Genomic DNA, 11,263 nt, shown 5'->3' with positions numbered 1-11,263 from the left:
TGCTCCACAAAGCTCACAGCCTCACTGGTGTGACGAGCCATCCAAACTAAGCGACAGGTACTGCACACAGCACAAGGGATGCATCAGTAAGAGCCACTTTTGTCATTTACTGCCTGCACTTACAAGGTAGCTCTGCGCTACCCAGCCCTGAGAGATGGCATGAAGTCCACAGCCCCTTGGGGAAAATGAGCTGGGTCTAAATGGGGAATCATTAATAGCTCTCTGGATCTTCCGCATGCTTACAGGAGGAGTTTTGCTGCTCTCCACCGCCAAGCCGCCCACCCTCGATCAGCCCCTGGTGCTGTGGAGTTTCCCAGCCTCGCCGAGTAGCAAATGCTCTGGGCTTATCACCGCATCAGAGCAGTTGGAAGACAGTTGAGTGTCTCTCTAAGCACCGATAGAAGGGAAGGCTTTGCTCTTGGAGATAAGCAGCTCTCCCTGAGGAGCCAGGGGAGTTCGTTGGTATCAGAGTGTCTTCCAGCGCTTTGCAGACATACCCTTTGTACGTGCGAGATGGCAGGGCGGTCACGTAGACAGCAGACATTGAGGGCTGTGTTTTTGAGGTCAGTTAACTGAACCCCTTGCTATCATCTATTTTCTTCTCCCTAGAATTATTTTTCTCGTGTTGATCAAGCCGTTGCGGTGACCTCATTGGCTCACCGAGCTGTAAACAGACAGTCAAATCCTCATATTTTTGGAGATAGATTAATTCAGGAGAGATAGGCACTTCAGGAAGGTATTTCAGCCTAAGATTTTGAAATGTTTAACAGCTCCCTTTTTCTGCTCTCTGTGCGTGCTTGAGAAGCTGCTCCAGCTCTTGCTGCAGACTATAGAAGAGAGTTTTGTAAGCATCCCCTGTCCAGTTTGGGGGGAACTGGGAGCATCTGGATTGAAGCTATTCACTGCCAGCTCCAGACAGAGCTCCCTGCATCATCCCACAGCAGCAAACCCAGTCTCTGGTGGCTACGTGTCATCTGACGCTCACATAGCAGTAAAGCAGAATGCCTAGGCTGCCTTTACCTGGAGGAATTCAACAGATCTAATACCCGGTATCAGGCAATTTGGGCGAGTGTAAGAAGAAAGGCTGTTCTCAAAGCATTTGAAAACAAGGTCAAATATTTTGGTCAGGCAGAGGCTGGCTTTGCACAACGTTGCCCTCACAGTTTCAGTATACGTTGTATGGAACAAATATTTCCTTTTTAATTTTAAACTTGCTGCCCGGTCATTTTCTTGGACCCTTCGTAGCTCAGTTGTGAAGAAAGATGAATGCCCTCCACAGGCAGTTCATGCTCCCTAAGCTCCTGCTCTGTTTTCCCTCCCTGTTTACACCCAAGAGAAGCCACCACATTTCCAAAGATAAGGGGCGGGGAGGGAAATGGGAATATTGTTAAAAAATAGTCCAGTTGCGAGGTAGAAATCCGAAAGTGGTGCAAAGGCATGGCTGCTTATGCACAGGCTGGAGAGAGAATGGCAACACAGACACCCCCACCTTGTGCCTTATGGCTCATGGATGGAAATCCTCTGCCATCTGCTGGTACAAGTTACTAAGCCTACGGTCAGAAGCGACGGCCTTACAATATACAGTAGGAGAAAATAAGCATCTTTGAGGTATATAAACCCCCATCTAGGGGAAAGATTACCTGTTTTGGTCTAGTAAAAGATACCGCAAACCTCTGCGTATCCTCAGGCTTTTGCCAGCGTAGCTCTTGGCCAGGGATTTGCAGTGACCAACAAAGCTGCATGAACCAAACGCCTCCGTGCAAGCGTTGCTATACTGGCAAAGCTCTGCTTCTGCCACCTTCTTTCCCTGGAGAAGCGTGCACATCCAAGTGCAAGTGGCAGAGCCTGGAGCAGTAGAATCAATAGAGTCTGAAAAGGTGAAATAGAAACTGTAACAGAAACTGAAATCACCTTTTTGTTACCCGTCATCTCACTCCTAGAAGCCTCACCTGGACTCCAATGCCAACAAGGAAGTTGGATGCAGTTAACAAGAGAAAAACTTCAAACATTCGCCCAGGACTCAAACTTTGTCAGGGGAAACCTGCTGCCACACCTCAAGGTATTTTTAGTTTTGGCCTTTGCTGCTCAGCTGAATCTCCTTGAAAGATCCCAACCCCGCAGGCACTGTTCTCAGAACAGCATTTCCAGGCTCTTACTTCCCTCTTCACATTGCGGACCACTTTGGGGATTCAGAGCCCTTCCACTGTGTCTAAGAAGAATCAGGCCAAGACTCTGGATTTTTGTTCTTCCTTTTCCTGCTTGATAAAGGACTCTGAGCCTGCTGGCCCATCTGCATTTCCTAACCAGTTCATTGAGTCTTACAAAGCTTATTTATTCTTGCAGACCATGCCACATATCTACTCAGAGTATCACAAGTACAACAGCTATTACAGAGGAAGATGAAAACCAGGCCTCAGACGTCCAGTCCTGCCCAGTGACAGCAGCAGACTGCTGCGGGTAACAGAATAAACTTAAGAGGAAGAAAAGCAGATTCATTGCCAAGGTGCGGAGGGGGTTAGAGTTCCAAACTGGTTCAAGCCCTCTCCATTCTTGAGTAGGCAGCAGGAGAACTTTATGACAGACGGGTGTTTTTCCAGACTCGGGAAGCGTCTAGGCCAATAAACCAGGATTTCCTGTCAATCAGCTCAGAGAATTCAATAAGCATTATTTCATAGAATCACAGAATGGTTTGGGTACATATCACCCAGTTCCAACCCTTCTGCCATGGGCAGGGACGCCTTCCACCAGAACAGGTTCAAAACCCTGTCCAACCTGGCCATGAATGCTTCCAGGGATGGGGCATCCACAACTTCTCGGGGCAACCTGTTCTGGTGCCTCACCATCCTCATAGTAAAGAATTTCTTCCTTGTGTCTAATCTCAGTCTACCTTCTTCCAGTTTAAGGCCATTACCTCTTGTCCTGTCGCTACACACCCTTGTAAAAAGTCCCTCTCCAGCTTGCTTGTAGGTCCCCTTCAGGTACCAAAAGGTCTCCTCAGAGCCTTCTTTTCTCCAGGCTGAAAAACCCCAACTCTCTCAGCCTTCCTTCATAGGAGAAATGCTGCAGCCCCCTGGTCATCTTCATGGACTTGCTCCAACAGGTCCATGTCCTTCTCTTGCTGGGGGCCCCAGAGCTGGATGCAGTACTCCAGGTAGGGTCTCATGAAAGTGGAGTAGAGAGGGAGAATCCCCTCCCTCAACATTGCTGGTCAACGCTTCTTTTGATGCGGCCCAGAATACAGCTGACTTTCCAGGCTGCAAGCGCCCATTGCCAGGTCATGTTGAGCTTCTCATCAACCAACACCCCCCAAGTCCTTCTCCCCAGGCATTTAAGTTGGGCCCCCAGTGAAGGGACTTACTGGCTGGAATCCCTTTGTGCTCCTCTTCTGCTGACCTGTGATCCTTCTCCAGGCTCTGGGCACCTATTGATGTAAAATCTGTTTACATCTATTTGATGTAAAATAACTGTTTTGGAGCCAAGGACTGTTTTCAAGCTAACTCCAAAGCAATTTGTATTTTTCTTCTTTGCATCTTATTGCAGCTCTTTTGCTTTTCCTTCCCACCATTTATCTTTCACAACACCGAGCCTTGCCTGTGCTTCCTGTTTGGTTGTGTGGTGAGTAGTTTTCTCATTTGCTGTTATTTTTGACTTCCATCCAAGCTTTGTATGATATTAATAGCTATTTCACAGAACCATAATCTTCCTCAAACCAGTCCTAATATTAGCAGAAGAAAGAGCCCGGAACCACTGCCGAGGCCCGAGGGACTTGAGCTCTGAATTTCTCCTCCGTTCTGCCAGCGCTGCCCACAGCCCAGCTCAACCCCTGCCCCAGGGAGTTAAGGCATCTATCCCTCACCCAACTCACACGGCCCCATCCTGGCCACAACAGGCAACGGAAAAGCAGCTTGTGCAAGCCAAAGCACACAAAAAGAACATATGCTTACATGAGGCCTTAAGAATTAGAACTTAATGGTAGCCTAATTAATGCCTCAGTCTAATCAAGATATAGCAATCACTTACCATTCATCCAGTTACAGCAGTGCGAACAACTAATATCCAGACTACTCAGTTTCGATTAAAGGTTGTCAGCAAGAGAAAAGAAAATAAACACCGTAGACAAAAGGATCTTCCCCATTTCTCTAATGACAAATTCTCCCTACTTCCTTTCATTGCTGTAGTGACTCATCAGCATCCTGAGGGGGGAAATGATATTGATTGGGCTTTTTCTTCTTCTTTGCTGGGAGGAATATGATAAGGTCGATGGTTTCTTCCTCCTCGGTTTAGGGTCTACTTGGGGCTATTCTTTTTTTTTTATAATGTATTTCCTATTACTTGAATTATGCTTGAATCTTTTTACACAGAGCTGCAATTCCACGCAACACCCAGATATACCATGTACCCTATGTTTTACCTGTATTTTTTCTGTTACCTCAATTTTTTTGTTTTTCCAGACTCGGGAAGCGTCTAGGCCAATAAACCAGGATTTCCTGTCAATCAGCTCAGAGAATTCAATAAGCATTATTTCATAGAATCACAGAATGGTTTGGGTACATATCACCCAGTTCCAACCCTTCTGCCATGGGCAGGGACGCCTTCCACCAGAACAGGTTCAAAACCCTGTCCAACCTGGCCATGAATGCTTCCAGGGATGGGGCATCCACAACTTCTCGGGGCAACCTGTTCTGGTGCCTCACCATCCTCATAGTAAAGAATTTCTTCCTTGTGTCTAATCTCAGTCTACCTTCTTCCAGTTTAAGGCCATTACCTCTTGTCCTGTCGCTACACACCCTTGTAAAAAGTCCCTCTCCAGCTTGCTTGTAGGTCCCCTTCATGTACCAAAAGGTCTCCTCAGAGCCTTCTTTTCTCCAGGCTGAAAAACCCCAACTCTCTCAGCCTTCCTTCATAGGAGAAATGCTGCAGCCCCCTGGTCATCTTCATGGACTTGCTCCAACAGGTCCATGTCCTTCTCTTGCTGGGGGCCCCAGAGCTGGATGCAGTACTCCAGGTAGGGTCTCATGAAAGTGGAGTAGAGAGGGAGAATCCCCTCCCTCAACATTGCTGGTCAACACTTCTTTTGATGCGGCCCAGAATACAGCTGACTTTCCAGGCTGCAAGCGCCCATTGCCAGGGCAAGCGTGCGCAGAGGCTGACAAAGATGGCTCGGCACCACCACAGCAACGATGCTGATGCCATCCCCCCCCCTTCATAGAAGCGACCACTGTGATCCTTCTCCAGGCTCTGGGCACCTATTGATGTAAAATCTGTTTACATCTATTTGATGTAAAATAACTGTTTTGGAGCCAAGGACTGTTTTCAAGCTAACTCCAAAGCAATTTGTATTTTTCTTCTTTGCATCTTATTGCAGCTCTTTTGCTTTTCCTTCCCACCATTTATCTTTCACAACACCGAGCCTTGCCTGTGCTTCCTGTTTGGTTGTGTGGTGAGTAGTTTTCTCATTTGCTGTTATTTTTGACTTCCATCCAAGCTTTGTATGATATTAATAGCTATTTCACAGAACCATAATCTTCCTCAAACCAGTCCTAATATTAGCAGAAGAAAGAGCCCGGAACCACTGCCGAGGCCCGAGGGACTTGAGCTCTGAATTTCTCCTCCGTTCTGCCAGCGCTGCCCACAGCCCAGCTCAACCCCTGCCCCAGGGAGTTAAGGCATCTATCCCTCACCCAACTCACACGGCCCCATCCTGGCCACAACAGGCAACGGAAAAGCAGCTTGTGCAAGCCAAAGCACACAAAAAGAACATATGCTTACATGAGGCCTTAAGAATTAGAACTTAATGGTAGCCTAATTAATGCCTCAGTCTAATCAAGATATAGCAATCACTTACCATTCATCCAGTTACAGCAGTGCGAACAACTAATATCCAGACTACTCAGTTTCGATTAAAGGTTGTCAGCAACAGAAAAGAAAATAAACACCGTAGACAAAAGGATCTTCCCCATTTCTCTAATGACAAATTCTCCCTACTTCCTTTCATTGCTGTAGTGACTCATCAGCATCCTGAGGGGGGAAATGATATTGATTGGGCTTTTTCTTCTTCTTTGCTGGGAGGAATATGATAAGGTCGATGGTTTCTTCCTCCTCGGTTTAGGGTCTACTTGGGGCTATTCTTTTTTTTTTATAATGTATTTCCTATTACTTGAATTATGCTTGAATCTTTTTACACAGAGCTGCAATTCCACGCAACACCCAGATATACCATGTACCCTATGTTTTACCTGTATTTTTTCTGTTACCTCAAAGACTGGTTTCTGTCACCTGCCCAAACAGCGTTCTTCAGTGATCAGTAATGGTTCCCTGATGAGTTGCTAACAGCACTGGGGGCATCCTCTGCTCAAGGACTGCAGGCTGACCCTCTGCTAGCACTACCTGCTCCTTAAAGAACATCAGATTTGTCACAGGCACAGCCATTGTACCTCAACAGTTACACAAACCCATGCAAATTCAATTGCTAAAAGTCAATTAGGTAACAGCCACCTTGTTGCTAAGCAGTTGCCCTTACAGGTAAACAAAGCTAAACAAACTCCAGCAAAGTTTCAGGCAGGTCAGGGCAGATCCGGACAAAACGAGCCCAACAAGCCCCAGTACCGCGGTCTTACAGAGTCATACGGAGCCTTTGGCCTTGTAACGGGAACGGCAGTGCTGTATTTATACTCTGTGGCCCAGTATCCTTCTCTTCTACCACCTTAGCTCTGCTGCTTTCATGCTAACAAAGTCCTTTTCAGCAGAGAGGTGGTCTCCAGGGGTGAGAGTTCAGATCCTGCTGCTCTGACCACTGCGTTTCCTTTCTTGTTTATCCAGAAGGGAAGGCAGTAGCTTCAAGATGGGGAGACCAGGATATTTTCTTTCCTGGTTTAAGCTTTTCTCTTTCAGTTTTGTTTCCTCCAAGACAAATTGTTTCATCAGACCCTGCCCAGAAGGAAGCACTTTCTCCATTTAAAGCACACACAGAGGCTGACAAAGATGGCTCAGCACCACCACAGCGACGATGCTGATGCCATCCCCCCCCCTTCATACAAGCGACCGACCACCACTTGCCCACAGAATTTGCTGGAACCAACTTAGACTGATGGGGGAGCCCTGGTCTGGAGAAAGCAGGGTATCCTTTTTGCAAAGCTAGGAGGCATCAAGGACAAGCGTCTGCCAACAGCAAGCCCATCGCCTCATTAAGGGTTCTACCAGCTTCCCGCACCATCCCATTGCTCGGCCATTAAACACGGGCCTACCCACAGGTAACTGACTGCCCAAAATTTACACACCCTGCCCTCAGTCCTGCTTCTCCAAGAGGAGGGAATGAAAACAAAGGGGAAGAATTTGGCTTATGGGGTCTGAGCACAATCCTTTGCGGGCGTAGACCTGCGTCACTCCCTTGGAATTGCTGTAGCTCAGAACTAATTGCTGATGTGGGCAGCGTGAGGAATTAACTCCCTTCAATTATCAGAATTCTGCCATTTGCAACAAATAAGAAGGTGGCTTCCTCCATAAGATCACTGACTGTGGAGGGGTCTTGATGAGGGTGAAGCACTTGCGTCCAGGACAGAGGTGGTCTCTGGTCTGTCCAGTTACATTAAATGCAAATGTAGCAAGAGCCAGCTGCTGATTAAGGAGCGTATAGCGATTATATCTGCGTTAATCCTTTGAAACACCATGTGCTTGCTCCTGCCCAAACGTAAACAGGGAGTTTGCTTTGTTGCACTGGTACCCACATAAGAGGAACGACTAGGAACAACGTACTCATCTCTGTTTCTGGGGCCAGAGTGAAGTGCTTAATATTCTTTGATCAATAAATATTTCAAATTCTTTTCCACATGACTTCTCCTGTGCTGGTGTCTCCACACAGCCTAAAGCAACCGGAGCACAGACTGCCAAAGAGACATCCTTTCTTCCCAGTTTTCACTACCCAAGCACTGGTAGGGCCACCTCTGTGGCCAGCAGTAAGCGAGTAGGGGGTGGCTTGCTAAGGTGTCCCCAAGCCCCATCTGTCCCCATAGAGTGGAGCCACAGGGACCAGGGCAGATGGCCCCCAGCAGGACCCACTGCAAATGCCCCAGTTTTTGCTCCAACAGGGAACAGGCAAAAACCCAGTTTGGGAGAGGATGCTCCAGAAAAGGTCCAAGCCAAGTGTGTCCAAGACAGGATTTGGGGAAGGGGAACATGCCTTAGTGCCCCCTCATGCGCTTTTGGTGTGCATGAAAACACCAGGGCAGGTGGGCGTTTCTGGCCTCTGGGGCCCCAGCCCCACTGGGGAAGGGGAGCAGCAGCCCCATCTCCTGCAGTGGGTCGGAGCTTGGGTGCAAGCACGGCAGGAGAGGACTTGACCCTCCAGACCCTGCAGCCAAGGGGAAGAGAGACAACCCAGGCCATTTTACCTCCTGATACAATATTGGAGATCAAAACCAATGATCTCCTCCTTCCTCTAGACCCATGAGCCACTGCATGATCCTGCACCCCAGCAGCAAAGACTGTCCGGTTCGTTAGCCCTTGGGGCAGGGGCTGCTTGGAGCACAGCACCTCAGCATCACAGCCTCCTGTAGCACTACACAGGCCCTGCTTAAAACTCTATAGCACAAGTAAAAAGCATTAGCCAGAGTACAGAATCGTAGGTCACACAGAATATTATGATTTACTTAACTGCACAGATCAGGACAGTTTTCCAGAGCTCAATAAAAACAGCCACTTTATAAACTCCTGTATATGTCACACAAGTCTTTTCACACAGTACTAGGCGGGGTCACATATCCTGATTTGGGAAAGCAGGGACTCACAGAAGCTAGGGTGCTATTAAATTACCCTCATCCCCCTCACCAGGATGTGCAGCACCAGTAATTCATTTGGACTACCAGGGAATCCTTTGGGTTTGCACCTACAGACAGTCCTCTACAAAATGTTCCCCTTGTAAACACAGTATCAGGAAACGTTCCTTTAGAAAAGGTCACAGTCTCTCCAGTAGTTAATTAAACAGAGCATCGTCAAACAAAGGCAACAGTGCCATCCTCAGGATTCTGGGCTGTACGACCACCTTACCAGTCATGAATTACAGACCTGTGTGCTGCCTGAAAGACTGGGTTCTGACAAAGTTCAGTCAGGGCGTCACTGCTGTGTGATGAACAGCCTATGGAGTTTTATAAAAAAATCCCAAACAACTACACACCTTACGATCCTTATATGACTGTTCCACTTCTCATAGGTAGAAGACCGGATGCTATTGAAGCGTACCAGTGAGTTCCTCTAGCAGTTTTTTATTAACACTTTGAACAAGTCCTGCTAGTTACTGTCTTCAATACTAAATTCAGCACAGCATTAGATAATAAAAATACATTGCACAATAAAATCCCATTAAAAGTCTCAGTTAAGCTGAAAGATAAAAGGAAAAAATATATCTTATTATGTAAGCTGCCAAGGGCCGCGGGGAGGACTCGCATTTATTGTACTCATGCATATTGGTGTGCAAACGCTAGGACGACACAAACTCCCAGGTCCACTTCACTTCAGCATAGGAGAGGCAAAGAAGTTGCCCTGATGCCCAAGCTGAGTTGTTGACTTGCTTTTGCTCCCAAATCTAGTCCAAGAGAAGTAGAAAAATATCAGGTTTGGATTTGAGATATAGAGGTCTAACACTCTCCCCTTCCCAGGGGTCAGTCACCCAGGTTTTACCCACCTCCCAAGCAAAGTTTCTCTCGCTGCCATAAGATGATGCTCGTTAACAGTTACGCAGCGTGCACTGTTACCACAGCATGGATTAAGTGAGAGTTGATCAAGTAGTAAACCCAGACTGCTCCCAGAACTGGGTCCAAAAATCTTATTTTTACTTCTCCTTGAACACCCAAACCACCTCCAGTCATCCCAACATCTCCACAATAGCACCCATTGGCCCTTACTTGGGGGTGGTTTTGCTGAAGGTGGACCGGACCCTCTGGGACAGGGAGCTAGATGATGGTGTCTTGGAGAGCTGCTGTTCCGGAGTCGTGAGGGGTCCAAGCAAGCTCACTGTCAAAAAAAAAAAAAAGAGACAGCAAAGTGAGCAGCATGAGGACAGCTGAAGTTTTCATTGCCATGCAAGGAACATTAGACATTCCCTAGCATCTGTCAAAAATACTAGACAAATCTGGTATTTCCTGGCACGCTTCTCTTCCCTCTTCCTCCATAAAGCATGCAGGAATGGCTAGATCCAACAGTCTCGCAAGCGGCTTTGATTGAGGGTCGTTATTCTTTATGCAGCAGCTGCACAGCCAACAGAGCAGAACCCGGGGGTTACCTTTAACATCTGGCGTCTGTGGAGTGGAGTAGGCATTGACATTCTCAATTACGTGCGCTGGGTCAATGTTTTCTTGCTCCACCATCATCAACTGGCTCCAGTAGTCCATAGGCAGCAGCAGAAGTCGCTCCACTACCTACAGAGACACCCGTGAGTAGCTGATGTGACAAACAGGCACACAGCTTTGACACAGTGACACCTGGCAGGCATCGCCTCAGCTCCCTCCAGCCATTCATCCGAATTCTTTAAATGGGATACATCCACCCAAGCCGGTCCTTTCTGCTGACCTACCTTGGGTTGCCGCTTAGTGTCTTGTAGGAGTGTCATAGGGTCAGGATCAGGTACCGCATGGGCAACTATTGTGGGGCCAAAGACTTTGGCCAAGTTGGTAATGTCCATTTTGGTTGCTGGGCTCTGAGCCACCCTGTATTAAAAAAGAAAAAAAAAAATATTAAGAGAGAACATAGCTTCTCCCCTTCACTTGTCCCACACGCACTTCAGCCTCTGAATAAGCAGATTTTTTCCAGAATGCAGACTTTAATGCTCACAAGCAGTAACAAGAGAAAGCACCAGTGACAACATCCCCCTTTCAGAGCTTCCAGTTCATTTGAACATACCTCTGCAGGTGGATCATGAGGAAAGCTAGGGTGTCCCTGTTGGCCTGCGGAAGTTCGCCAACTGCTTGGTACATAGCAGCAATACTGTTGTCCTCATCTGAGATTTCTGGGGGGAGAAAATAATGTTTAGTGCTCAGAAAGTGGTCCCAGAGGCACAGCTGTAACAGTCCCCTCACAGCAAGAGCCAGCCTGAGAAACAAGGAAGCCAGAAACTTCACATGCCATTGTAATAATTTTGTATCCTGCCCAAGCACTAGAACTTGTTTCTTTCCTCTTCCAAAAGATATCTTCCCACAGAATAGAGATCTTCCCAGCATACTGCACATCATTAACACAGCCACAAGCATGAGGGCTCCACAGAGCACCACGGTCT

General features: G+C 47.4%; 1 protein-coding gene across 1 annotated transcript in view; it reads right to left on the bottom strand.

Annotated features, from left to right (window-relative positions):
- Positions 1–9,461: 9,461 nt before the first annotated feature.
- The window catches only part of RACGAP1 (Rac GTPase activating protein 1), a 6,383-nt gene continuing 4,581 nt past the window's right edge, over positions 9,462–11,263 (bottom strand). Inside the window, exons 12-16 of the mRNA XM_009646114.2 lie at positions 10,891–10,996; positions 10,565–10,697; positions 10,274–10,409; positions 9,897–10,005; positions 9,462–9,577 (exon numbers count right to left, since the gene is read on the bottom strand). Of these exons, the coding sequence (XP_009644409.1) occupies positions 9,502–9,577; positions 9,897–10,005; positions 10,274–10,409; positions 10,565–10,697; positions 10,891–10,996 (560 nt within the window). The 3' untranslated portion in view covers positions 9,462–9,501. The remainder of the gene's footprint in view (positions 9,578–9,896; positions 10,006–10,273; positions 10,410–10,564; positions 10,698–10,890; positions 10,997–11,263) is intronic.

This window comes from Egretta garzetta, unplaced genomic scaffold (assembly GCF_000687185.1).
Source record: "Egretta garzetta isolate BGI_Z169 unplaced genomic scaffold, ASM68718v1 scaffold309, whole genome shotgun sequence".
NCBI classification, from domain to species: Eukaryota; Metazoa; Chordata; class Aves; order Pelecaniformes; family Ardeidae; genus Egretta; species Egretta garzetta.
Note: the sequence above shows the minus strand (reverse complement) of the source record. Positions and strands in the feature narration are given on the sequence as shown.